This window comes from Aphelocoma coerulescens, chromosome 20 (assembly GCF_041296385.1).
Source record: "Aphelocoma coerulescens isolate FSJ_1873_10779 chromosome 20, UR_Acoe_1.0, whole genome shotgun sequence".
In the NCBI taxonomy this organism is placed as follows: Eukaryota; Metazoa; Chordata; class Aves; order Passeriformes; family Corvidae; genus Aphelocoma; species Aphelocoma coerulescens.
The window spans coordinates 12,075,405-12,099,206 of NC_091033.1; the positions used below are offsets into that span (position 1 = coordinate 12,075,405).

At 43.4% G+C, this 23,802-nt stretch overlaps 2 protein-coding genes across 5 annotated transcripts; both read right to left on the reverse strand.

Annotated features, from left to right (window-relative positions):
- Positions 1-406: 406 nt before the first annotated feature.
- Positions 407-11,166, reverse strand: CDH26 (cadherin 26). The gene is made up of 15 exons (XM_069034441.1): positions 11,145-11,166; positions 10,939-11,061; positions 10,338-10,499; positions 9,229-9,376; positions 8,428-8,594; positions 8,134-8,262; positions 6,841-7,026; positions 6,286-6,554; positions 5,983-6,125; positions 5,514-5,747; positions 4,765-4,992; positions 4,056-4,180; positions 3,562-3,636; positions 3,207-3,290; positions 407-2,650 (listed from the first exon to the last, which is right to left on the reverse strand). Exons 2-15 carry the CDS (start codon positions 11,056-11,058, stop codon positions 2,459-2,461), a joined length of 2,262 nt encoding a protein of 753 aa, XP_068890542.1. The 5' UTR covers positions 11,059-11,061; positions 11,145-11,166; the 3' UTR covers positions 407-2,458.
- A 2,457-nt stretch (positions 11,167-13,623) lies between these two features.
- Positions 13,624-23,681, reverse strand: FAM217B (family with sequence similarity 217 member B). 4 transcript variants are annotated; one of them, XM_069034445.1, is made up of 5 exons: positions 23,629-23,681; positions 22,346-22,557; positions 21,063-21,168; positions 20,891-20,976; positions 13,624-20,488 (listed from the first exon to the last, which is right to left on the reverse strand). In XM_069034445.1, the coding sequence occupies exons 2-5, from the start codon at positions 22,444-22,446 to the stop codon at positions 19,300-19,302; spliced, it is 1,482 nt and encodes a 493-aa protein (XP_068890546.1). In that variant the 5' UTR covers positions 22,447-22,557; positions 23,629-23,681; the 3' UTR covers positions 13,624-19,299. The 4 variants fall into 4 exon arrangements, with proteins under 4 accessions (XP_068890546.1, XP_068890543.1, XP_068890544.1 ...); XM_069034442.1 differs by having other exon boundaries at positions 22,346-22,598; XM_069034443.1 differs by lacking the exon at positions 23,629-23,681 and adding an exon at positions 23,165-23,406 and having other exon boundaries at positions 22,346-22,598.
- Positions 23,682-23,802: the final 121 nt, after the last annotated feature.

Sequence of the window (23,802 nt, forward strand, 5' to 3'; positions counted from 1 at the left end):
AACCCCGACCTAGTGCTGGAGTTTTGCTGTGTCTCAGATCCCCCCAGTCGATGTATGACAATTTCCTGTCCCTGTGTTGATAGCAGGATTTGTAACAGCTTTCAGCAGTTTGAGCAGTTTTTTGGGTGTTTGTACCATGTTTTGTCATTCCTACATAAAAGTTTTCAGTGATCATTAACAGGAGTTCAAGTGACAAATCACCAAATTACTGACTGCAAATTTTTAATGAGAAAAAAGAGGAATATTTTTGGCCAGGTAGTTGCATAAATGACAGGGCTAGGTGGGAATTATGAATATAATAATACTTCAATTATTACAGTGATAAAAGGGGATTCTGAAAATCTAGATCCATTCTTCAAGTCTCTTTTTGATTACAGGAGCTGACTTAGAATTTCTGTGCATCTGTCTCTTACCTGTGAAATGAAGGTTTTAACTATTTGCTGTTTCCATCACTGTTTGCTCCAAGACTGTAGATATTTGAGATTTTGTACTAGTCTGATACGATCACAGCAGAGCACATTTCCCTCAGGTCTGCTCAAAAGGAACGGGGTTAAAGCTGCTGTGAAACATTGTTGGTGGAAGGCAAGATAGACATGCAGCACAATTGATAAGTACCACTCCTTAGTTTGGCACAGCTCTGTGTGACTGTGGTCAACCAAGCAGCTCTTTCAGCCTAAATTTCTTCTCTTTTAAGTGTGAACGCTGCATCTTTATCTCACAATGGTGCTGGGAAGCTGTATTAGCTTAGTGTGTGCAAGTCTTCAAATCCTTGAAGACACTGAAATACTGAATGTTAGCACCTGTGTGGGCACAGGGTGTATAGTTGTGAGAACCTTCAGGGAACATTCTCATTTCCCAAGAAATAGGTTTTCAATAAAACAGTTCTTTTTCTCCCATGTAAGAGAGAGAGAACTTTACCAACATTAGCACCCAGGGGTCTGATCACATCTCACGTTTGGGTGACTGCAGGCATGCTGTGCTCCAAAGTCACCAGGAGTTTACTCAAGCAATAAACACACAGAACCATGTCCGTGATTATTTTCAGTCTTGTGTAATTTTCAGAAGAAATAGCAAAACACAGCATAACTCTAATCTTACCAATATGGTTATCATCTGCAATAAAAATGTCACCTCAGTTACTAGCAGTGCTGCTAAGTCACTGGCCTGCCTTGAAGACTTCCATCTGGAGTTATAAATTAAGGACAGTTTATTACAGGAGTGATTTATTGTGTAAACAGATCTTGCTGCTGGCATTTAGGAACACGTAGCTGCCTGCCACTCAGCCAAATTCTTTTATCACACTTGACTGAAGTTCCCAGCCTTGAATTATTAGTTAATAATATCAGAGCGAAAGCATAATTTATTGTTTAAGTAAACTTTGAAACACAAAAACAGCGTCTTAGCTCCTAGACTTAGTGCTTGCCTTAGGCAAAACATTTTTCTTTCAGCACAGGATTTTAATAGAGCAGGAGCAAAATTTGTAACTAATTTTAACACCTCCTGCATGTATAACTTACCTGATGGCAGAACACAATCTCCTGAGCTGTTCTTCCCTCAAGACCAACAGCCTTCATGCCATAACTGAGCATAGGTCAATCACACACAGGCAGACATGTCCAAACCTCCAAATGTAAAAGTAATGTATCTGTGCTTTCCTAATAGGGAAATTTGATACTGTCCCTTCTTTATCATTTCATCTGTTTCATCAACCCACGAATTTCCCCCTCAGAGGCACTTGTGGCTAATTTAGAGCAGGCAGTTACTTCACTGAAAGGAATAACCTTGTCTGACAACAATTTCTCAGCATTTAGGGTATTTACAGCAGTGCTGTGATACCAACAGCCAGCAGATGCCAGCACAGCACACAAGCACCAAAAGTGCCTCTTTCATGCTAAAGAAGGATGGTGCATGCCTGTCCCAAGTGTGTGGACCCAGAGGAGAAGTGAACTTTCTCTTCGATGTTTCAGTGTTATATATAAAGGATATAAAATATGGCACTGTACTAAAGTTAATGTTGGATTTAAAGAGACCACTTACTGGAGAAAGGACCATACACTGGTCTAGCAGGTAACTGCACTGTCTCTTCAAAGCTGACTTATTTCCATATGGAACTCTGCCTGGAATTTCAGGCCTAGTACATCTGGGGTTTTTTTTCCTTTGCATACTGAATTGAGGATTCTTAATATCAGATCTTTTATTTGTGTCAGTGTGCACAAATATGCCACAATCCCTCCATCACCTTTGCACAGTAGAGTGGACCTTCCAGACATGCCAGGTTCTTGGCTGCCCACATGCAAACAGGTCAGGCAGGAAGAATGAAAGGCCAGGTACTCATGGTGCAAACACTGCAATGCTTCCAAGTACAGATGGTCCTTTTGTTCTGAAAATGTCAGTGCTCCTGCCAGAAGCCTTTGCAACATCATAGTCACAGCTTTCTGACATTATTGAATGATGGAGATCACTTCTGACAGATTTCTTCCAGAGCAGAAAACATTGGTCCCAGAGTGTTCAAAAAATCAGCAGGCAAGTCCTCACTGCCAACGGAGATGGAGCAGAGGGAGTTACTGGGTTCTAGTTCCCCTTCCTCGGTGAATCTGCAAGGTTCACAGAGGTCCCTGTAATCTTCCAGCGTGCTTTGGTAATACACTTTCTAGAGAAGGCAAGAAACAATGCAAGTCAGCACAAAAGCTCCTTCTGCCCGTTTGAAAATTAAAGGAAATTTTTGCATGCAAATTAGGCAGAAATTTACAGGGAAGAATATGAGTCTTTGTCTGACAAGGAAAAGTTCTACAGAAACTTCCAGCTGCATAAGCTCCAGAGCCTGAACTTTCCCCAGGGTACAAATGAGGGAGGAAAGGGAATTTGTTCTGTCCTGAACCAGAGAGCTGGCAAGTGACCCTGGCTGGTAGGGCCTGCAGTCTGGCCAAGGAGGCCAAAGGACAGGACTGTAAACATGCAGAGATCAGATAGGGCATGGCCAGAGGAATTAGAATTTCCCTGACAGCACAGAAGTGCAAGAGCAGGTGACAAGACTTTAACCCTGCTTAGGCACAGAAAGCATTTTAGCCCCACTTCTCTCACCTGAAGGGCAATTCAGTCTAGGAAAAAAGGTATTTTCAACAAAGTCTTGAATGTTTTCCCATAAAATATATCCCTTGCTTTCAATTGCAGTGCTTCTGAGATGAGGAGTTACACTCATTTCGTACCTGAGCCAGTGTTTTGTCCACTGTCTCTATGAAGCAATCCAGGTGTCTTGCTTGGGATGACCCATAACCAGTGAAATGGCCATTCTGGAAGACAGGCACAGCATCTCAGGTTTGACCAGCATAAAGTCACCTTCTGACATTTCTTTCACTCACAAATAGCTCCAACTATCTTTCTCTCTGATACATCCATTTCTTTTGTTCTGCCTTCTCCAGTTACTCCAACAAGTGACAGTTATTTTCTAATTGAATGATATTGCATTATTCTTCCCACTGCTATTAATACCAGACCTAATTCTTGGGATACCACTTCCCTTGGTACAGAAAAGTACATTTTCATCAAGAACCAGGCAGTTACCTCAGCAATCACTTCTTTTCCAGCTTCCACAGACACAGGTGTTAGAGTAGCACCATGTGTAATATCCAGCCCAGCCTGCACACAGGGAGAGGGATGGTGTTAATAAGGAACTGAACCAAGTGTGAAGGATCACACCTCTGCAGGCTATTCCATTTTCCACTTTCATTTGCTTCCTTGTTGCACACACCAGGATGTGTGTGTAGTAGAGTGACAAGAGGTGCTATGCTTCCTCACCTGTTGGATTCACCAGCAGGATGAGGCACCTGGGAAGGTCCTGCTGATACTGAAGAAGGGTAGGAGTGGTAACAGTCTGTCACCAGAGTGGCATTATCCAGCCCATGCAGAGCACAGCTCCCCAGACAGGCTTAGTGGCAAAAAAAGCTTTATTTTGCTCAATACCAAAACCAGAGGAAACATAACTAAAGAGATGATTAGTAGCACGTTCAGCTACACAACACTGGTGGGGTAGTGTCGATATATTCTGTTACACTCACCTCAGAAAAAGAGCTTCTGCTCTCTTCATTGTAGTTGATTAAAGTCTGTTCACCTTCCTGGGGTGCAGCAATGGCTTTGCTTTTAGTCCCTGACCTGTAACACTGGCAAAGCACAATGCTGGACACTGTAGAGGAGAAAGGGAAAAGAGAAATTGGCACTGGGAATAGATGTGTTTGGCTCAACACAGTGGTGGGAGAGGTTCCCAGCCCAATTCCAAAGGAGCTCCCTTGGGAAACCCCAGCAGTGCAGCTGTACAGATGGAATTTTTGGTTGGAGTGGTGAGACTGAGCAGGCAGACAGAACAGATCATGCACAGGTAACCAGAGGAACAGTGCTCAGATAAGGTATTGATTTTTCTTCAGATAAGGAATCAGCAGTTCTTCTCTCCAACATTAACCAACATGAGCTGGTACAGAGGAACCAGCTCTAGAACAAGGGTAACCCCATGGGAGAATTTCATTACTTTCAGATTGCCAGGACACAGTAAATGTCAAAAAAAGTCTAGTATTTGGTTGTATTCAATGCAAATAAAAATATTTGCTATGTTCTACTAGAGTTTAGCTTAATGACAATTTACATTTGCCAGTCATCATCTAGATGCAAAACAATCATGATTTTAATAGATTTGAGCTCATCAGCTGCAATTGCAGTGAGACCCAGTGGGCAGATGCCAGAGAACCTGCATGTCCAACTTAGGAGTTTGCTTACCCAGTAGTAATAACAAAGCCATCAGTATTATCGCAATGGCACCGCTTCCAAGTCCCACTGCTGTTTGTAGAACTGGTGAATATTTACATGTGTGTCCATCTGGGCAAAAGCAGAGCTGGATGTTTTGGTTCTGCCTTGTCGAAAATCCTTGCCTGTCCTGGATAATGATGGGCACCAAGTAGCTGCCTTGTGGGAGGCTTCTTGACATCAGAAGTTCAACTGACTGCCCTAAAAACACAAGTGAATCATTTCAAGACTCACAGAAAGAAGTCTAATATTCTACAGTCCCTTGTGTTGATAAAGGAAGCTCATTTGCACCCCAGTTTCAAATACTTTTTCCAGCCTTAATGCACCATAGCAAATAGGATTAAATTACATCCTACTTCATCACCTCTCTGAGCCTTCTGGACAGAGATCTGTCCTAGCCTGGCTGCACACTGGCACAGCTCCTTGATAACCTCTGGAATTCCTTAGGGACTTAATCAAATGAAGAAGTGGTTCCTCAGCTGCATTATCCCCCCTTCTGCAGCCTGAGCACATTGCTGCTGGTCCTGCCCTCAGCAGAGGTGAGGAGCAATGTCACTTTTTACAAACTGCCATAACTTCATATTTTGAAGGCTGTTCTTTCCCATCATTTCAGTCTCACTGAGACTCATCAGTAACAAACCATAAAGGTAAGAGACAGTGAAATAACCAGAGGGCCCACAACTGACAATAAACTCAGGAAGAACACAAAAGGAAGAACTCGCCAAAGTTCCTTCCTAATGTCCAGTTACGCTTCACATCTTCAGAGTCCTCAGCCAGCTCAAATGTAAATGGCCCCGAATGTGAAAGGGCCAGAGCAGGCTTGGCTTCTATAACGAGAGGTGTCCCTTCTTGTTCGTCACACATGTCTAAAGAAGGAGCCACCAACGATGGCATATGATCATTAATGTCAGACAAGTAAAGCAGGATGGTTCCAGTGCCAGTCTGTGGTGGAATGCCTGGGTAGGAGCAAAAGAAACAGAAAAACACAACAGGGTATTGGCAAGTGCCAGTCCATTGGCAGGATCTGGCTGGTTTATCCTACCAGTCACACATAGCACAGGGTATGAACATTAGGGTGTTTTATTATCCATTAACCACTTAGATCCTTAGTCTTGCTATCTTTTTATGTTCAACATGCACCTCATCTCACAGTCCAAATACTGCTGGAATATTCTCTGACTGGCTGCTTACCATGATCAGTAGCATGAACAATAATGGTGTACAGGCTGTTGTTCAAAAAAGGGGATTCTTGATCAAATTCTTTTGCCACAGTAAGAACACCAGAGTTCTCATCCACACTCAGCCAACCATCTGGGTCATGGGCTAGTTCATATCTGAAAAAGAAAGGGAAAAATTACAAATTATTATTTTAAATGGATTTTGGGGCACCAAACTACACTTGCAAACCTCTTTACATTCCTAATCTATTACATAATAGCTATATAACATATAAATATATATTCTTATTCTGAGAGTTGGAACATCTCCACTTACTTTATCTTATTTGGCACATCATCTGGATATGTGGCAGGGTACTTTCTAAATACCCTCCCAGGCTTCATTGAATCTTCCTTTTGGACAATAAGGATAGGAGGATGAAACCTTGGAGCACGTTGTGACTGTAAGACCTTGATGTTCACAGCTGTGTTTGTGGTTTCCAGATTAGAGATCATCACAATGCCGTTTTTACACCAAAAGAAAGGTTCTTCATTTGCTACAGAAATGACAAGTCTCATCTCAGAGTCACCTTCATAGCTGAGAGGCTGAAAACCCAAGACAAAAACAGTTAAATTAGCAGTTATGACCTTTGTTTTGGCAGTCACCTCTGTTACCTGGAGCACAGGTGAGATGAGTTTACCCAACTCAGCTGACTCTGATTTTCACAATAAGACAGGCCACGTGACACATTGTCATGCCCAGCTTATCTATTGCTGTTATCTCCTCACCTTGATAACACTCACCCAACTCAGCTGACTCTGATTGTCACAATAAGACAGACCACGTGACACATTGTCATGCCCAGCTTACCTATTGCTGTTATCTCCTCACCTTGATAACACTCAGAATGCCTTCATTTGTGGCTGGATCTGTCTCAATGGTGAACTGCTCCTTCTCATTGCCCTTTACTATTCTGTATTTTGCTCTCCATGCTGGAGTGTTGGGAGAGTCTTTATCTTCCACTTGGAGCCGTAACACAGACAGATGTTCATCTCCTGCTGAAATCTGCAACTGGTACTGGGAAGTAAAAGGAAGGAAATAAGGATGATTATCTATCTATCTATCTATCTATCTATCTATCTATCTATCTTACGTAATCTCATCAAAATGGCTTAAGTTTTTGATGGTGCAATGTAGTCCCCAGTTTGCCTAACTAGCATTCCATAGGCAGACTGAGAAATGGCAATTAAATCACCTAAGGAGTGATGAGGTAGCAATAATATGTAATTTGTTTGCCTTTCTTTCTTAATTGGTCACTGGTTGAGAGCTGAAAATTCAGGCTCTTGCCTTCTAATATACAAACAGCATTGTCCTTGCATCACAACTTTTAAAAATGCAATAAAAGATGATATTCAGAGAGAGGGAACAAATCGCAGCTGTGAGAAGGGTCAGAATTTCACTAGATAGGAGCTGATGACAAAGCACAGGCTTCTTGTGTAAACCTGTTTTTGCAGGTGATCTAACATTATTCCCTCAGGTCTTCCAAACACCAGGTGGGAGACACTGGTGAAGGTGTTGGCTTTTGTGACCTTGTACACACTGCTGTAACCCTACTGTATCTCTTCCTGCCCTTCACAACCTCAAACATTTACACAGACCAGTACCTGGCATGACTCAGCACTCTGGATACACGTGCTGGGTTTGGCTGGGATAGTTTATTTAGGATTGTAAAATAGAGAGCAGATTATAATCATAGAATGGTTTGGGTTGGAGGGGACCCTAAAGGCCACCTAGTTCCAACCCCTGCTGTGGGCAGGGACACCTCTCAGGAGACCAGGTGGTTCAAAGCTCTGCCCAACCTAGTCTTGAACACTTCCAGGGGTGGAGCAGCCACCACTGCTCTGGGCAGTCAGCACCTCAGCTTACCAGATGTCAGAATAAGCTGATCTGACAACTTCCTTATGTTTCCAGTGAGGCAAAAGCCTTCTCGTGCCATACACAGAAAGTTAGCAACATTTAGCGCTTTAAGAGATTTTCATCTGACAGATAAATCTCATTTGCACATGTTTTGTCCTGGTTCTGCCATTTTGGGGGTTTCTATTTCCACTGCTGAGTGCATTTAGCAGCTGGAAGGACTGAGCTGTATTTAGAAAGTCTCAGTGAAGTAATAATGTTTTCCCTTACATTATCCCTAGTAAATACAGGGAGGTGGTTGTTTGCATCTTCAACAGCAATAGTCACTGTTGCAGTAGATGACAGCTGGGGACTTCCATGGTCACTGGCTTTAATCAGAAGCTTGAAAGAGTTGGCAGTCTGAAAAGTAGAAACAAGGAAGTTCCTGAAACTTAGTTCAGAAGCAGTTCCCACATTTTGCCAGCCACAGCTGGATGTGAGACTGTCCTTCCCCTTGTAGCTGGTAACTGTGCAGTGAACACGTACCATATATTAAATTATGAGAAGATGCTAAATATACATCACCTTATAATCCAGGCAGCCTGACAGAAATATGGATCCTGTGGTAGGATCAATGTTAAATGTGAGCCCATCTGGAGAGGGCATTTGCATTCTTATAGAATAGGACACCTGTGAGTTCGCAGTGCCGGCTTCGTCTTTGTCCAAGGCTGTGACTTGGATAACTGGCTCATCTAGAATGAAGAACTGAGATATTAATGGGAGTGTTTAGTCTCAGTGTGGAGTTTCTCAGGCCTGTCTGCAGGCTCTTAAACACACAACTCCTAAGAAAACCTGCAGCTTCTCCTGTGGTCGTGGTTATCCCTGTACAGACTCTGGTCACTACTTCATTTGGGTGGCAAACCTGCCTGAAGAGCTGTTAGAGAACAAAATTACCGTGCTTCTGAATTTACTTCATCAAAAACACTTACTATTTTTTCATGTCAGCTCCTGAGGAGTTGACACCACGTGAGTACGCACCCAGACTAAGTCTTTGTATTTCTGAGCAGTGTCTGACCACCTCCTGTGATGCTGGGTGCTTGTGTAGCTTCCAAATCCACAGCTGAGATCAGCCTGCTACAGTCGTGGCTTGCAGTTAAGACAAAGTATCTTGGAATTTTTTCCAGAATGTCTCCAATGATATTCTAGTGTAAATCGAGGTTAATCATCAAAGGGGTTGAAATGTAGGAAACAGGAAATTGTCCCTAAACTCATGAGTGTTTAAGTAAAAAGTAGAGAGAGGAATAGATTTAGTAGGAAAGGGATAATAACTATGAAGGAATTAGGATAAGAACTGTCAGTAATAATTGTTGTTGGGGTGGCACTTACCTTCACTGTGGTTCTCTCTTATTGTAGTGCCATATTCTTCCTTGGAAAACTCTGGTGCATTGTCATTAACATCTTTGACCTTTATCTTGAAAAATATAGGGCGGTCCAACAACTCACCAGATTCTCTGCTCTCAATATCAAAACGAATCTAAATGAGTAGCAACACAGACATCAGAATGAACTGAACAGCACAATTTAGATATCAGAATAGAACAGAAAACCTTCAGTTTTGAAGCTGCTTCCATCAAATTTGCTTAGCATTGGCTTTCAATCACATGGTTAAATCATTATTTCACCTTTCAAAGGTAGTAGATTTATAATGGTCATCCTGGGCCTCAAACAACATTTTTAAAAGTAAAACAATATTTTTACTGGAGCTGGATTATTTGAAATGGCTGCCTGAAAGGCAAGATGTTGTACATAATACCACATGAAGAGCTATAATTTGGGTACAGTTAATCCACAGAGATACAAATAGACATCATTACAGAATAAACATAAGGAGACCACGACTGAATTTTTTTTTTTTCAGGATGAAAACAAACCCCCACTCCCACATTTCATTCATAAACTTGTTACCACGTTTCTTTCATTGCATTTCCTTCTTGTGAACACTTATCTGCTTTTTAAGGAGAAACATATGCTTCCTCTTATGTAAAGTTCCAGTAATAGAGCTTTGCAGCTCCTCCAGGATCACCCACTTTTTTGCAACACATGACTATCTGCTTGCATTCTCCTGATTGGGAGGTTGTGTTTACAACTCAGTGTTCTGGCCACCGGAGCTGTAACATATTTTGAATTTCAGGACAGCTTTTTAAGTTTTCAGGTTATGATCAGGGGTCATACCAGAAAGGTCGAAAAGGAGTATGCAGATATTTGTGGAAGTTCAAAGAAGCCACAGAGATTTATAACGAATAGTGATGTGGAATTTGGTCTCTGCTGAGCCAATTGATTTAGCATTTATTCATGTGTGCAAGATAAGAAAAGCAGGTCATGAAAATACACATTTAACATTATTATAGGTGTGTCTCATTCCTGTGAAGCATTTAGCCATGAGAGAACAATTAACCTTTGCAGACAGTTGGAAGTGTCCTGTGCAAGTGTGTTACCTGAAAAGCTGGGGTCCTCTCCCTGTCGATGGTGCGATGGACGTACACGTGTCCATTGGCATCATCTTCTATGGAAAACAATCCAACCTCTGGAGGCTCATCTACCCCAGGTCCACTGATTAAATACTTCAGTGATGTATTATATGATCTGTTATTGAACAGCTTTTGAAGAGAGAAGTAGGACAGTGCAACGTAAGCAGGGAAGATGGAAGACAAGTAAAAATAATTTAGATCAATTCTCTTCCTGCCCCCCCTTCCCTTTGCAGATGGGGCCTTTCCTGATCTTAGCCAGCCCCACAGCTCCCTGTCTGCAGCACCACTGCACAGTGTGCAGGGGGAGCCTCTTACCACTCCCTCTCCATAATCTTTCCCCTGAGTGTCCTTGCAACTTCCCACAGGAAGGACTGGTAAATCCCTCCCACCTCACAGTTCTCCCTATCTCCATGGAAATTAGAGAAGTTTGGACAAGTAAGTTTTATAAAGTTGCTGTTTAACGCACACTTCTTGCCCTCTGCTCCCTGTGGTATTTTATTGTACAATTTGAGGTGATGAATGCCTCACTGAGCTTCAAGCAGAACTTTCCCTACAAGGTGGCTTGTACCTGTCCAGCATATTTGGGGAATGGTCCTTTGTCCTCCTCTTGAATATCAATGGTAGTGATAATCCAGGTCCTTTTTGTTCGCTTCAGAGGTCGCAGACAGTCTGACTGATAAGAATCCATCCCCTGTTGGATAAAGAAGTGGGTTTAGTGTCACAGTTTGCACACTAGCTGTTGTTATCTGTTATTACATAATATTGACTACAAACCTGAATACTCCTTGTTCTGATGGCTTGTCTTAAACTGGAATCTTCAATTTCAGGAGAAAAACTGTCAGCAGCAGGAACCTTGTGAAAAAAGGAAAGTGATTGTGACAAGTGTGGGTCACTAGAAAACCTTGATGTCTTGTCTGTGAGGAATTTGCTTTCACGGAAACATATTGATCCAGTTTTGACAGTATTGTATTGAACTGTATCTAACTTTTAACTCCACAAATATTATCATAAATATCATCCATCTCATTCCAAATGAATGCCATGACAGTTTAAGGGCAATTCCTCTGGTCACACGATGCCAGTCCCCATAAAAATGCTGTGTCCAAACAGATACCAGTCCATGGTATCCTCTCTGTGGCTTTTCCGGAATCAAGTATCTCCAGGTTTTTTAAATATTCACTCCTGTCTCTCTGTGCTCCTTTAGAAATTGTCTGGTGTTGACAGGACATAAACTGACTTTTGCAAAAAAGAGTTAAGTCTGGGAGGTATTTCAGAGTCTCGGGGGCTCTGTGGTGTGACTTGAAGTGTTCCAAGCACAGCTGATTTACCAGAAGTAAATCTCTAACTCAGATGAGTAGAATGAATCACTGAGAACGGTGGCTACACCCAAATTGGCACATTTGCCTGTTTATAAATGCAAGCTTCCTTCCCTGCCTCAAACACTGCTTTTTACTGGAAATCTTTCATCTCCAAGGACTATGACAGTGCTCAAATTAAATCATTGCCATTAGCTCACAGGTCACTTGGACACCTTTCTCCTCCTTCCCAACACTGTCCTTGAAAATCTTGGGGTTTGTTACTCATCCTATCAAATGTTTGCAAAAGTGGAACAGATCTCTGCCTGCCCAGACTCAGGCAAAGGCCTTTACCCCGTGACTTTATTCTGAAGAAAGAAAACACTTGTAAAATTGTCATTTTATAAACCTGCTGAGCAATGATTTGGGTTCACCAGTAATGCCTTGGAGCTGTAAAGCTGTTTATACCCAGGAAAAAGCTCTGTGATGTATAAACAGCAAACAAGCCTTCAACTCGGCACTTGCAAGTTGTCTTTGTTGGATTTTCTCCAGGTTCAGCTTTGCTGGACCCCCTGAACAGGCTGTTTTCCCCTTTTCTATGTGTAGTCATTTTTAATGATTTTAGAAGCTTTCATGGGTATTTTCTGGCTTCCCCACCCCTCCTCTGTGCCTGCACGGCCGTGGCTCAGGGTAGAGCTGTCTCCATTCCAGCCATGGGCACTGCTAGAAAGGAACAACCCGGTACAGGACCATGAATCCCACAGAAACACTCATGGAAATGCCACTGAATTCCTGGGGGGATGATGATTCACATGGCAGGGTCACCACCAGGCACCAGCATGCTCAGCCAGATGTGAGCACTCCGATACCCCCAGCAGGACGAGCAGAGGGTCCCCACCCCTAGAAAGCCCTTCCCAGAGACCTGAGCCCAGGAGCTGGAACAAACAGACTCACAGAGGAGTTAAGGTGGGAACGGAGCACTGGAGATCACCTGGTCCAGCCTCCCTACTCTAGCAGGTCCCCTCAAGAACACTACTCAGGATTATGTCCACATGGATTCTGAGTGTTTCCAGGGAAGGAGACTGCATCACCTCTCCACTCAGCCTGTTCCAGGGCCCAGCCACCTGCACAGTGAAGTTTTCCTCATGTTCAGGTGGAATGTTCTGTTGCCATCTCCTGCCCACTGCCTCTCATCCTATTGCTCAGCACCCCAAGGAGATCCTGGCTCCGTCTTCCTGCCATACCTCCTGTGCAGCCGGACCCCCTGCCCACATCCCAGCCCACACCCACCTGCAGGAGCAGCAGGATGATGAGCAGCTCCAAGAGGTGCAGCAGGACCATGGGGGATCTGGGAAGACCCTGCCATGGGAGGTGAGAGCATCCAGGTGTAGCAGACGTGGGTCTGTGGAACGCTGTGTGATGGCTCCCTGCAGCCCAGGGCTTTTCCACCAGCATTTCCACCTGCGTCCAGCCCTGTGAGCAGCCCCAGGGAGAGCAGATATTTCCACCCCGTCAGACAAAGCGAAAAAACTGAACTGTTGTTTCTGTCAAACTGAACTGACTCCAAGCAAAGCTCAGTCCTCCTGTGGTGTCGGGTTGCTTCAGTCAGACTGCACCTGCCACCTCCACACACAATAAATGGGCTATGGCTGCAATTTTATTGCTGTTTTACAACTAACAGTAAACACGTGTCTTGATTCAACAGTTCCTTGGAAATGCCATTCCCTAATAACTTCACTGTTGTTTGCTAATAATAAACACACAACTTTACTTTCAACAGGAGCTGGGTTTATCTGGGTGTATGCCCAGGAGAGCTGCTTCTCTATGATTTCAGACTTTGAAACAAGAGCGAGTTCTGCAAAGCTTATTTGAAAGCTGATATAACAACCTCAGAGTGTCCTCTTCCACCCAAAAGCCATCACACAAGTGTGCTAGTTTGAAAACAAACCAGTGAGAGATCGCAAGCCAGAATTATAATTTAATAGGAAAATTAAAATAAATGCAATAGTACAAGAACACTGACAGAGTCAGGATAAAACCTGACACTCTGTCAGTCAGGGTGGTGGTAGCAGTCCAGATGAAGTGGTCCCATTGAAGCAGTGATCCTGCAGAAAAGGGTCTGGTCTTCACCTGAAGGTCCAGTGATATAGCTCTTGTCCTCTGGGAGTCCCATAGATAAGGGCTGCTCATGCAGTTCCAAACCCCAGAGTCTATCCCGGTGGGAATGCTTGGCTCCTCCCCCTGGGCGGAGCATCTCACAATGCAATGATGTCATTCTATGAGTCACGTGGTGGGTCCTTGATTGCCCATTAAACAGAGACAGCACCTGGAGGGAGCTTATCAGGGATGAGTCATGCCAGGAGATAACAATCACTGCCCCACCCAGTTTAACGGCTTGTGAAGACAATAACAGAATACTGCTATTGGTTACATCTTACATTGTAACCTAGGACAGCAAGGATGAACAAAACCATGCTTTACATAAAAAAGCAGGAAATTAAAAATTAAGAAACAGAGTGGCAGAGACCGGGGGGAAGGTTCTGGCTTCTTTGAAAACACCTCTTGCAGTATTTTCCATTCTCCTGATTTGCTTTTACTGGGCATAAGGTTTATTCTCTTTTAGAAGTGGAAAAGAATTAATTTCGAGTTCTGGAAGTTGTGAAAGGAAGAATTATGGAAGAACTGATCTGTTCAGGTGAGAAGAAAAGCAATAGATGGTGTCAAATAGGCCACGATGGTAACTGAGTGTGGGAAGGCAGGCAGGAGGGATCTTCTGAGACTCACAAACAACAGCAACAGGTTAAACAGCAGTGCAGGGCAGGAAGGCTTGGACATCAGGAAAACCTCAAATAGCAGAAGGTCCTGATTGCAAAATTCTTGTCTGATACTTCACAGAGGAGCTTTGTCAAGCTTACTATAAAGATTACAGAAATAGCCAAACAAAGGGATTTTTCAGCAACAGAAAATTCTGGGGTTTCCCCTTTCAATCTCCATTTATTTTCCTCTGGATTAGCCTCAGTTGAACACTTGAAAACAAGTTATACCCATTCCGTACTCCGGGAAAAATCCAGTCCGGGTTTTCCCTGAATCCATTCCATATTCCAGGAGAAATCCAGTCCGGGTTTTCCCAAGAGTCCATTCCGTACTCCGGGAAAAATCCAGTCCGGGTTTTCCTCCGAATCCATTCCGTACTCCAGGAAAAATCCAGTCCGGGTTTTCCCAAGAGTCCATTCCGTACGCCGGGAAAAATCCAGTCCGGGTTTTCCCAAGAGTCCATTCCGTACTCCGGGGAAAATCCAGTCCGGGTTTTCCTCAGAATCCATTCCGTACGCCGGGAAAAATCCAGTCCGGGTTTTCCCAAGAGTCCATTCCGTACTCCGGGAAAAATCCAGTCCGGGTTTTCCTCAGAATCCATTCCGTACGCCGGGAAAAATCCAGTCCGGGTTTTCCCAAGAGTCCATTCCGTACTCCGGGAAAAATCCAGTCCGGGTTTTCCTCAGAATCCATTCCGTACGCCGGGAAAAGTCCAGTCCGGGTTTTCCCAGGAGTTCATTCCGTACTCCGGGAAAAATCCAGTCCGGGTTTTCCCGCAGCCTGGTTCCCGGATGGAATTGACCCGGTTTTTTCATGGCGTCCCGTGTCCCGCGGGAGCCGGGGTGTGCTGAGCTGCACCCTCCGAGAGAAAACACAACTCAGCCACAGAGCAGCATCTCACTTTTAATGTAGCAAATAGACAGTACCTTTGAATTACAAGATCACTTTCCCATGGAATTACTAGCAAAAATATCCACTAAAAGTTCAAATAAATAAGAACACATGAATACCAACATCAAAAGCTGGGCTGCAAATCCTCAGTTATTCAAATTCAGTCCTTCCAGCGTGGTCTGTTTATTTTTCAAATGAAAAACCACTAATGCAATGGGAGCAACAAAGGCTCAATACCTTTAAAATAAGGCAAAAACCAGTACATTCTAGGCAATTTCATACTGTAGAAATGTAAAGTATAATATCAGCTCCACAAAAAGGTAGCACATACTGGCTGAAAAAACTGTCAAAATTTTCTCAGAGTTCTAACGAGATCCTGTAAATAGCAAATACAAGGTAACAGTTACCTCAAAGAACAATGAATGAAACACAGAAAGGACATGACCAGTGATGGGATTAGGGCAGATTCCAGCAGTCTGGAGTCAAACAGGACCTTTTAGCCCAATGAAACCAGCACAAGCCTCCTCACAGCATTATCCTGCTGTATCCAACTGAAAACACGGTGGGAGAGGGGCAGGGCAGGTAAAACTTTAACTGCCCTCAGTATGAGATTCAAGCAATGAAGAAAAAGGAACGTGGCAAGAGAAAAACAGTATTGCTTTAAATTTCTTCATGTGATGCACTAAAAATACATTAGCATTACTAAGGAAAGTAGTTTATACATTTTGGAGTAAAATTCCGGTTTTTCACATCTTCTAACAGGGTCATTTCACTGACAACAACTGAGTTGTTCAAAGTTTATATGCATGCAACTCAAGTAAAATTTGCCTGTTTATTTAAAATGCAACCTGAGCATATTTGTTCTGCAGGTAATACTGCAGAACACAAAACCTTTACATTCTCTAGCAAAAAAAGTAAGTCACTCTGTTTAAATATTTCCCATCACAGTAATCTGTCCTTCAAGAAGCATCACCAGTGGTAGGCTTAGGTCCACATGATCATATTGCTAAACCTTGCAAAAAAAAAAGGATAATAGCCACACAGTGTGCTGTGGACGTATCTTAATTAATTTTAAATTGAATATATTTGATGCAATAAATTTTCTGCTCTGTTTAGAAGTGCTTCTAAAGACAATATCCAGCAATGCAAAATGAAAGAAACATAAACCATACTCCTCTTCATAAAAGGAGCTCTTTCCATCTGTAGGCCCAGGATATGGTGAAGTTATGATGGATACATGATAAAACCCAACCCTTGCAGGTCTGCTCAGGCCAAGAGCTGTTTGTTGAGGCAAACAGAATTTCTGGTTTTGTGTGTGAATAGAGACAACCATGTCAGAAGTAGGAAAATCCTGAAAGAAATTAGACTGGTGTGATTATCACTGGAGACAAACTTAAATGGCCAGATCCCACACAGACACGGAGCCCAAAGGTGAACAAGTTTTCAGACTTCTTTAAAGCTGCATCACCACTTCCACCTGCTTCACTTTTTAGTCTCCAACAACAGACTGATGTCCATAAGATGACAAACACTGCATTAAAACCTTCCTACCCCTGTGACAAAACCTTTTTCCCAGTGCCAATCACCTTTGCTCTGGTCACAGCTGGTTGAAACAGGGTTTATTTATCCTTTAAGAAGTGCTCATGCAAAATGTGCCTGTATCTACATGCCCTCCTTCAAGCCAGGAAAGCTTCAGTTTAGATAATTTAGCATCCAGCAATATTCAATGCTACAACAACATGCTGAATTATTTACTGTATCTAACAGAATTTGGTTTAAAAAATTGCTGTTCTATTATTGCCTGGATCCTGCTCACCTCAGGTTTGAGCTTTTGACAGGGAACTAGAATAGTGCATTAAATGCCTCATTATTGGCAAAGCAGCTCTCCTATTTTTCACTACTGTTCATGTGATTAAGGAAAACTTGACTAAGGCAGGCTTGCAGAATTTGGCCAGAGCTTGAAACACTACCACTGGGTGCAGGAACCTTTCATCTAAAAAAGCTGAAATACATGAGGCTGGACCAAAACAAAAGGGTGAAACAGCAACACTGGGATGTGCTGGTCCTCTGCAGCTGCTGGTGTTCAGTCCCATCCTGAGTGCCACCACACCTCAGACACAGCCAGCTTCTCTGGTCTTTGAGCACATAAGATTAAGTTTCACTTGAATTGCATAGAGCTGAATGTACATGCAACTACAATTCATATTAAGTGTAACTTTACAAATACTGATTCTGGAAATGTAATACTGTCTCTTACATTCGTTTCCTTTACCAATTCAAAATTTCATGTTTGGTCTGCAGTAGACTAGGAAAAAAAACCTAAAAATATTTCTTGGACTATTCCTGAGCGATGTTTTTATGTACTGTAAAATACTCTACTTTATTACTACATTTCTTAATATTCTCACTTTTTAAACTACATATAAATCCATGCTTTGAAATTTTACAAAGCTAAAGATCTGGTAGGCACAATGAAAGATAGAAACAGCTAAGCATCTTAAAACCAAGATGAGCTCACCAAGAGAAGTGCAATTTAGCTATATACATAATGTACTCTTCAGTATTTGCTACTTTTTCATTTTTTTATCACAACATGAAGGATCCACTTGCAGAATCTGGTCCATCAGACCTCAGCTCACTTCTCATGAAGATTGTGACTGGTGGTTGAGGAGGAAAATATGCTGACCAGGATTTTAAAATGAAAGTAAAAAACATTCTTTAGAATTTCATGTTAACAAGATCCTGTCCCCAGCTGCTGTGATTGATTTGAAATCATAACAGATGAGCTAACACTTGAATATTCTCTGAACTGTCCTTTGTATTCTCTTGGATCTCACAGACACGAGAGAAGACAGAAGGCCCAAAGACAGGACCCAATCCTGGTTGTACAATTTCTTTGTGTAGGACATTTCCCCATCTCACCTCCCTAAACATTAAGAAGCCAAGCTAGACTGGACCACAGGATAGATAAGAGTCATCTTAGGTGACTGAAAATATGTATCCTCTGTATCAAAATACATCTTTACTTGAACTTATAACCTTTAAATCCTTCCCCTAAGAGTCTGCCTTTTATGTTTTGAGAGGCTACCACTTCTGCAATTCAGGCCATACAGTCTCTGCTAAAAGCCTTAGCTGCATTACTCAAATATATCCATGTGCAGTTTGAAATTTGGTCGTTTCCCCTAAATGACAAAAAGCATCAAGGCCTACAAAAATGAACTTCCAGGAAAACTGTCTGTAAACACAGTGAAGATTCCAGGGTATAAAAATACACATTCCATTTTCTTAATCTGTCATTATTGAAGCTGTCTGGTCCCTAATACTTTGTCTTAAAAAGAATTCTTCCTGCATTAAAATATTTCAAAACATTATCTCCATTCTTCTTCTTCTTCTTCTCAAAAAAATATCTGTTTCATAAAAAATATCCAATTCATCATCTTCTGTGAAGAATTAGAGTTGACTTTGCATAGATAACAGGCTCCATTATTTTATAAAAACAGCTGAGCCATTTCCATCAGAAAACACCACAATCAAACCTGTCTTACAAAAAGCACATGTGGGCAAGGAAAAAGAGTGTGAACCCTATTCCCTCACACACAGCAGGGTAAGCACAAGGAACACCTCAGACTTCAAATGGTGCAGCCAGGACGTTCTATACTTCTCTAAACTTCACACTGTGCTATTGTTATCTTCATTGAGCAATTACAAATATTTTTGAGGAAAGACCAATGGAAGACACTTCCCTTCAGGGAAAACATTTCCTGCTGGCTTAAGATCAAATGTATAGAAATGAACAGTGCTGACTCAGAACCACATGTCAGGAACACATTTTTCTGAGGATCTTCCTATGAAGAAAAAAAAATTCTTCTGCACTGGCCAGATGCTTTCTAGTAGTCAAGAAGCATCAAAATTCACTAATGAATTTTCCCTCACTGAAATTTGCGTGGCGTTTGCTTTGTGCCGTTTGTTTTTATTTTCCTGTCCGCTGTTGGTTTTTTAGGAGGAACATAATTGCTGGCATTGCCATTTTTCTTTGGATTTGTACACGTGTATGTTTTTAAGCCTTTGATGGGAGCAGCTGCACCATGGAATGCTGGGGCTTGCTTGGGGGGTCTGATGTTACCGACACTTTGGATTTTAGAGCTGCTCTCAGCGGACTGCAGACTGAGAAGCTGCTGCTTTGCAGCTGGTTTCTTTTTCAGTTCACTCCTTATATCACCAGTTTGCCTCTGAGAAGATGCTGCACATCCCATTCTCTCAGGAAGTTTCAGGTGACCTGGATGGGAACGTACCTGGCGACTCTCCTCAGAGTATGGCTCTGCCCTGTGCCCCAAACAGCTCCTGGGCAGCCTGGTAGCACTTTCCTGGGGCATTGCCTGCCTGCTGGGCACAGGGCTGAGCAAGGCTTTGCCTTTTCCAGGGCTCTTGAGGGCACGAGTGGAGCCAGGGGCAGTCTGGGGCCGGGCTTTGGCAGCTTTGCCCTTCTCACTCTGCACCGTCTGCATCTGCAGCCACTCCAGCTGCACCAGGCGCTCGATGTATTTCTCCAGCGATCCCGTGGGCTTGGGGCGGAAATCCGTCTTCCCTTCCACATGGACAAAGATGGCCAGCTGCTTCAGGTCCCACGAGTTGAAAGGGGGTGGGAGGAAGTCGGGGTAGTAATATTCAGATTCTTTAAATCCCATTTCAGGGACGTGTTCCAAACAAACTGGGTCGATTTCTTCAGCTCTGAGGATGAGTTCTGGTGGTGTGCAGGGAGAGGGGGGAATGGGAATCCTTTCTGAGTCAGAGAGGTCACTGGCACTATCATCTTCAGCATCTTCTTTAATAATTTGTACTGATTCAAAATCAAGAAACATTTCACCTACAGATGCTTCTTGCCATTTCGAAGAGCCTGGACTGGCTTCAGCATATTCTCCATGACTCTTTCCCAAGTCTTCTTTTTTACTGCAATAAAAATGCTGCACTGGGACATCCTTAGCCCTACAGAAGCTTCCTTGTGTGCTGCCCTTTGTGCCAGGGGGGATCCTGTGCAGGAAGGAATCATTTTGCCTTCCTTCTGGTAGACTCCTCTTTGGTCCTTGCGCACTGTGCAGAGAGGTGCAAACACTTGGGATCCTAAAGGAAAAGGAAGATCATGTCCTGTTAGAATGGTCAGTGCCTTTGAACAGCAGCTTACAAAGGTCTTGCCACCCCTTCAAGGACAGGGATCTACAGGAGGGAAGCTGAAACTGGCACAGAAACCTAGTAATAGGCGAAATTAATAATTACTGGTAGAGATAACAGTGCCTACTACTGATCTTGGGGTTTTTTTTTTAATTCTGATTTTGCCTGAGAACTCACAAAAGCAGGATAGCAAGTTTCCATTTTGATAACTTAGATTTGTTGTTCTCATAAATGCTGAACTTTGGGCCAGTGAAGTCAAATGCAAACCACAGCAGCCACAATTTCATCACAAGCATTTTGTACACCAATTTGAAATGACTACAAATAAAACAGATTATCTTAACATAAAAGTACCTTTTTGAGTGATTATTGCCATCCAGCTGGTTCCTTCCCTTCTTAAAAACACTTGGTTGGTGACCATCTTGAGTGTCATGGGAAATCTGAAGGGTTATGAAAGTTTGTGATGTTAGTGAGAAGCTGGCTTAGAGTAGGTACCCTTTTTATGTTAGCAAAAGGGACTATTTACCTTTTCAATGGCACTTGATACATTTTTGCCTAATCTTCCAGGAGGAGATTTCACATAAGAAATTGGTTTATTTAGTCCTTTGGTGCTTGGATGGCTTTTTCCATTACTGTAACCACAAAGGATTAAATAGAATATCAGATATAAATAGCAGCATATATGGGTGTCAGAATGGAAATAGAATAGAAGTTTAGAGTGCAACTGAGTTTAAAAAAGGGTTGATTGCAGTTATTCTTAAAGTTCATCAGAACTATGCCATGGCCACTTTTTACTTTTCATACTACTAAGGGACTGCTGTATTTTTAATATTATTAATGCAAAAGTGACTAATTCTATCAGATGGTATAATAATAGAATGTAGCCCTTATATAGAATGCTCTGTCAGAGGATCCCAAAGTTCCTTTGAAGATAATAAATATTACAGACTAGATATTTAACTACTGATTTCCACAGTACCTGATAGATGCTCCCATTGCAATTTACCAAAATTAATTATAAAGTACAGTATGAAGGTCACTGCAAGCCAAATCTTGTTTGTCTTTCTCATTTGCATATTCTCAACAAAATTAAGGATTATTCCTTTGAAGATAAGGAGTGGAAGTGAACAGAGAGCAAAAGGTCTATTTTGATATTAATACGAACTATTTCCCAATGAAGGCATAAAAAAATCACTATTTCATGTTATAATGGGGTTGTGAAAATATTGTTATGAGAAAAAGCTCATATGCGAGCAGAAGGAATGGCATTACTGATCTGGGCACCTTAGAACTAAAACATACTTCCATAATTAAACCAGATACATTTCTGCGTAAACACACAGAATCAATAAATAAATCAGCATATTCTGTATGAATAAGAAGAGTGTTTGTTCTACAAACAGGAAATAATACTGATTTCCAAATGGAAAGCTTTAAAATATCATTTAAGAACAGGAATAATCAAACTATGCTCTCTTGTCTAATCTAGCTTTACTGCAGTTCTGTTAATTTGCCAGGCTGTACATCTCGTTCTCAGTTTTTATGTCAGTATAGCCAGATTTTGTTTTTAAAAATATAATTTCACAAATTCAAGAGCTTATAAAAGAATGAAACTAAGTCCTGTGCCTCCAGCATTGCTGCAGTCACCTCTGTGACCTTGTGACCTGCATGATCATCCTGCACAATCATTTCTGTCCCTGGGATCAGGGGAGAGGATGGCAGTGGGAACAGGACAGCCAGGCACTTATTAACTAAGCCACATTACGCTGACATTTCTGTAACCAGAAAAAGAGAAATTAAGTTCCTTACTTTACCATTCCTTTGTGGTTTTCATTGGCGTGGCTGTGGCTTTCCTTCTGCTGTGTCTCTCTGTGCAGTAATAAGGGATATTCCTGAATGCCTGGTCCCATTATTCCTCTTTCCACAGGGTATCTGCACCTTTACTGTTACATAATCTTCAAACGGCTCCAGTCTTTTGGCTTTGCAAGACACAGTGTATCCAATGCAGACATCCCCACGTCCTGGAGATGCAGCCAACAAACAAAATCCTCCCGATGTGATTCTATTTTTAAAGCGGTAAGATAAACATAATCAGCTACCAAACTGTACTGGAAAACAGTCCCCTCCCCCAGCACTCGCTTAGTGGGAAGCAGCATCGTTCAATTTACTATTCCCAGTCTATGGAAATACCTGAGGGTACGGCTGTGCTCCCAGAGCTCCCGTGCAGTGTCATGTGCTCATCCCCATCCCCATCCCCACCGCTCAGCCTGCGCAGTTCCAAGGGCTGCCTGGATCCGGGCGTCACAGCCCAACGGGGTGGGTGTTCCTGCTCCCAATTTATGGAGAGCAGATGATCAACCCCCTGTGCGCCGTGCGAGCTGAGTTGTCCTTTTTCTGTCACAAAATGCGCTCTTCCGATATTCTTATAGGCAAATTTTGTATCCAGTACTTTTTTTTCTTTTTCCAAAACAAATGTCTCATCAGCTCCTACTAAAAATACCCAGAGCAGCATCCATAGCTTTCTCTTACTTCTCAGGAGCTGCATTCCCGTACCAGGGAACTGCAAGGTTCCAGGGGTGCACAATAGTCTGCAAATGTGACAGGTGACAAAAAGGTCTCCTGACCCACCTTTACTTCTATTGCAGTGCTGTTTATGTATTTATAGTCACATTAATGTTCGTAGCTATTTACACTTGATCCCGTCCTATCCCTCAAACGCTTTCCCGCATCCTGCCCCAGCCGCGCTCAGCGGAGCCGGGCCCCGGAGCGCCGCAGTCCGGCACCCGCACGGGGCAGAGCAGCGGCCGCGAGGGGCCAGCGCCGGGCGGGCAGTGCCCGGGATGGTGGCAGGCTGTGTCCTCAGCTATGGCAGGCAGTGCCCGCGGTGGACGGCAGCAGTGCCAGCAGGCGCAGGCTGTGCCCGCAGCGCTGGCAGCTGTGCCCGCAGCGCCCGCCGAGCCGGGCCCGCTCCGCTCCCTCCCGGGAGGCACCGGCGACTCCCGCCGCCGCTGTCACCGCGCTCCGCAAGGGCCGCTCCTTCACTCAGAGGCCGCCCCCGCATTCCCCGCCGATCCTCGCCCCCAGCCCGGTACCTGCACTTCCTCCGCCTCCGTCGCCAGCGCCAGCGGGGGCGGTGGCAGCAGCGCCGCCCGAGCGCAGAGCCTGGGGGCCGGGCCGAGGCGGGGCGGGGGCAGTGGCCCCGCGCCTGCGCCGCGGGTGCGGAGCGGAGCGGCCGCGGTGTCGGCCCGGGGGTCGGGGCTGCCCCC

Coding starts and splice junctions, on each gene's coding strand:
- FAM217B (XM_069034445.1), bottom strand. CDS start 22,446: ATGGGACCAGGCATTCAGGAATATCCCTTATTACTGCACAGAGAGACA. Junction 20,977..21,062: donor TATCAAGTGCCATTGAAAAG/GTAAATAGTCCC, acceptor ATAACCCTTCAG/ATTTCCCATGACACTCAAGA. Junction 20,489..20,890: donor GGCAATAATCACTCAAAAAG/GTACTTTTATGT, acceptor CTTTTCCTTTAG/GATCCCAAGTGTTTGCACCT.
- CDH26 (XM_069034441.1), bottom strand. CDS start 11,058: ATGGATTCTTATCAGTCAGACTGTCTGCGACCTCTGAAGCGAACAAAA. Junction 8,595..9,228: donor AAGAGAGAACCACAGTGAAG/GTAAGTGCCACC, acceptor TCTTCATTCTAG/ATGAGCCAGTTATCCAAGTC. Junction 4,181..4,764: donor GGCTTTGTTATTACTACTGG/GTAAGCAAACTC, acceptor TCTCCTCTACAG/TGTCCAGCATTGTGCTTTGC.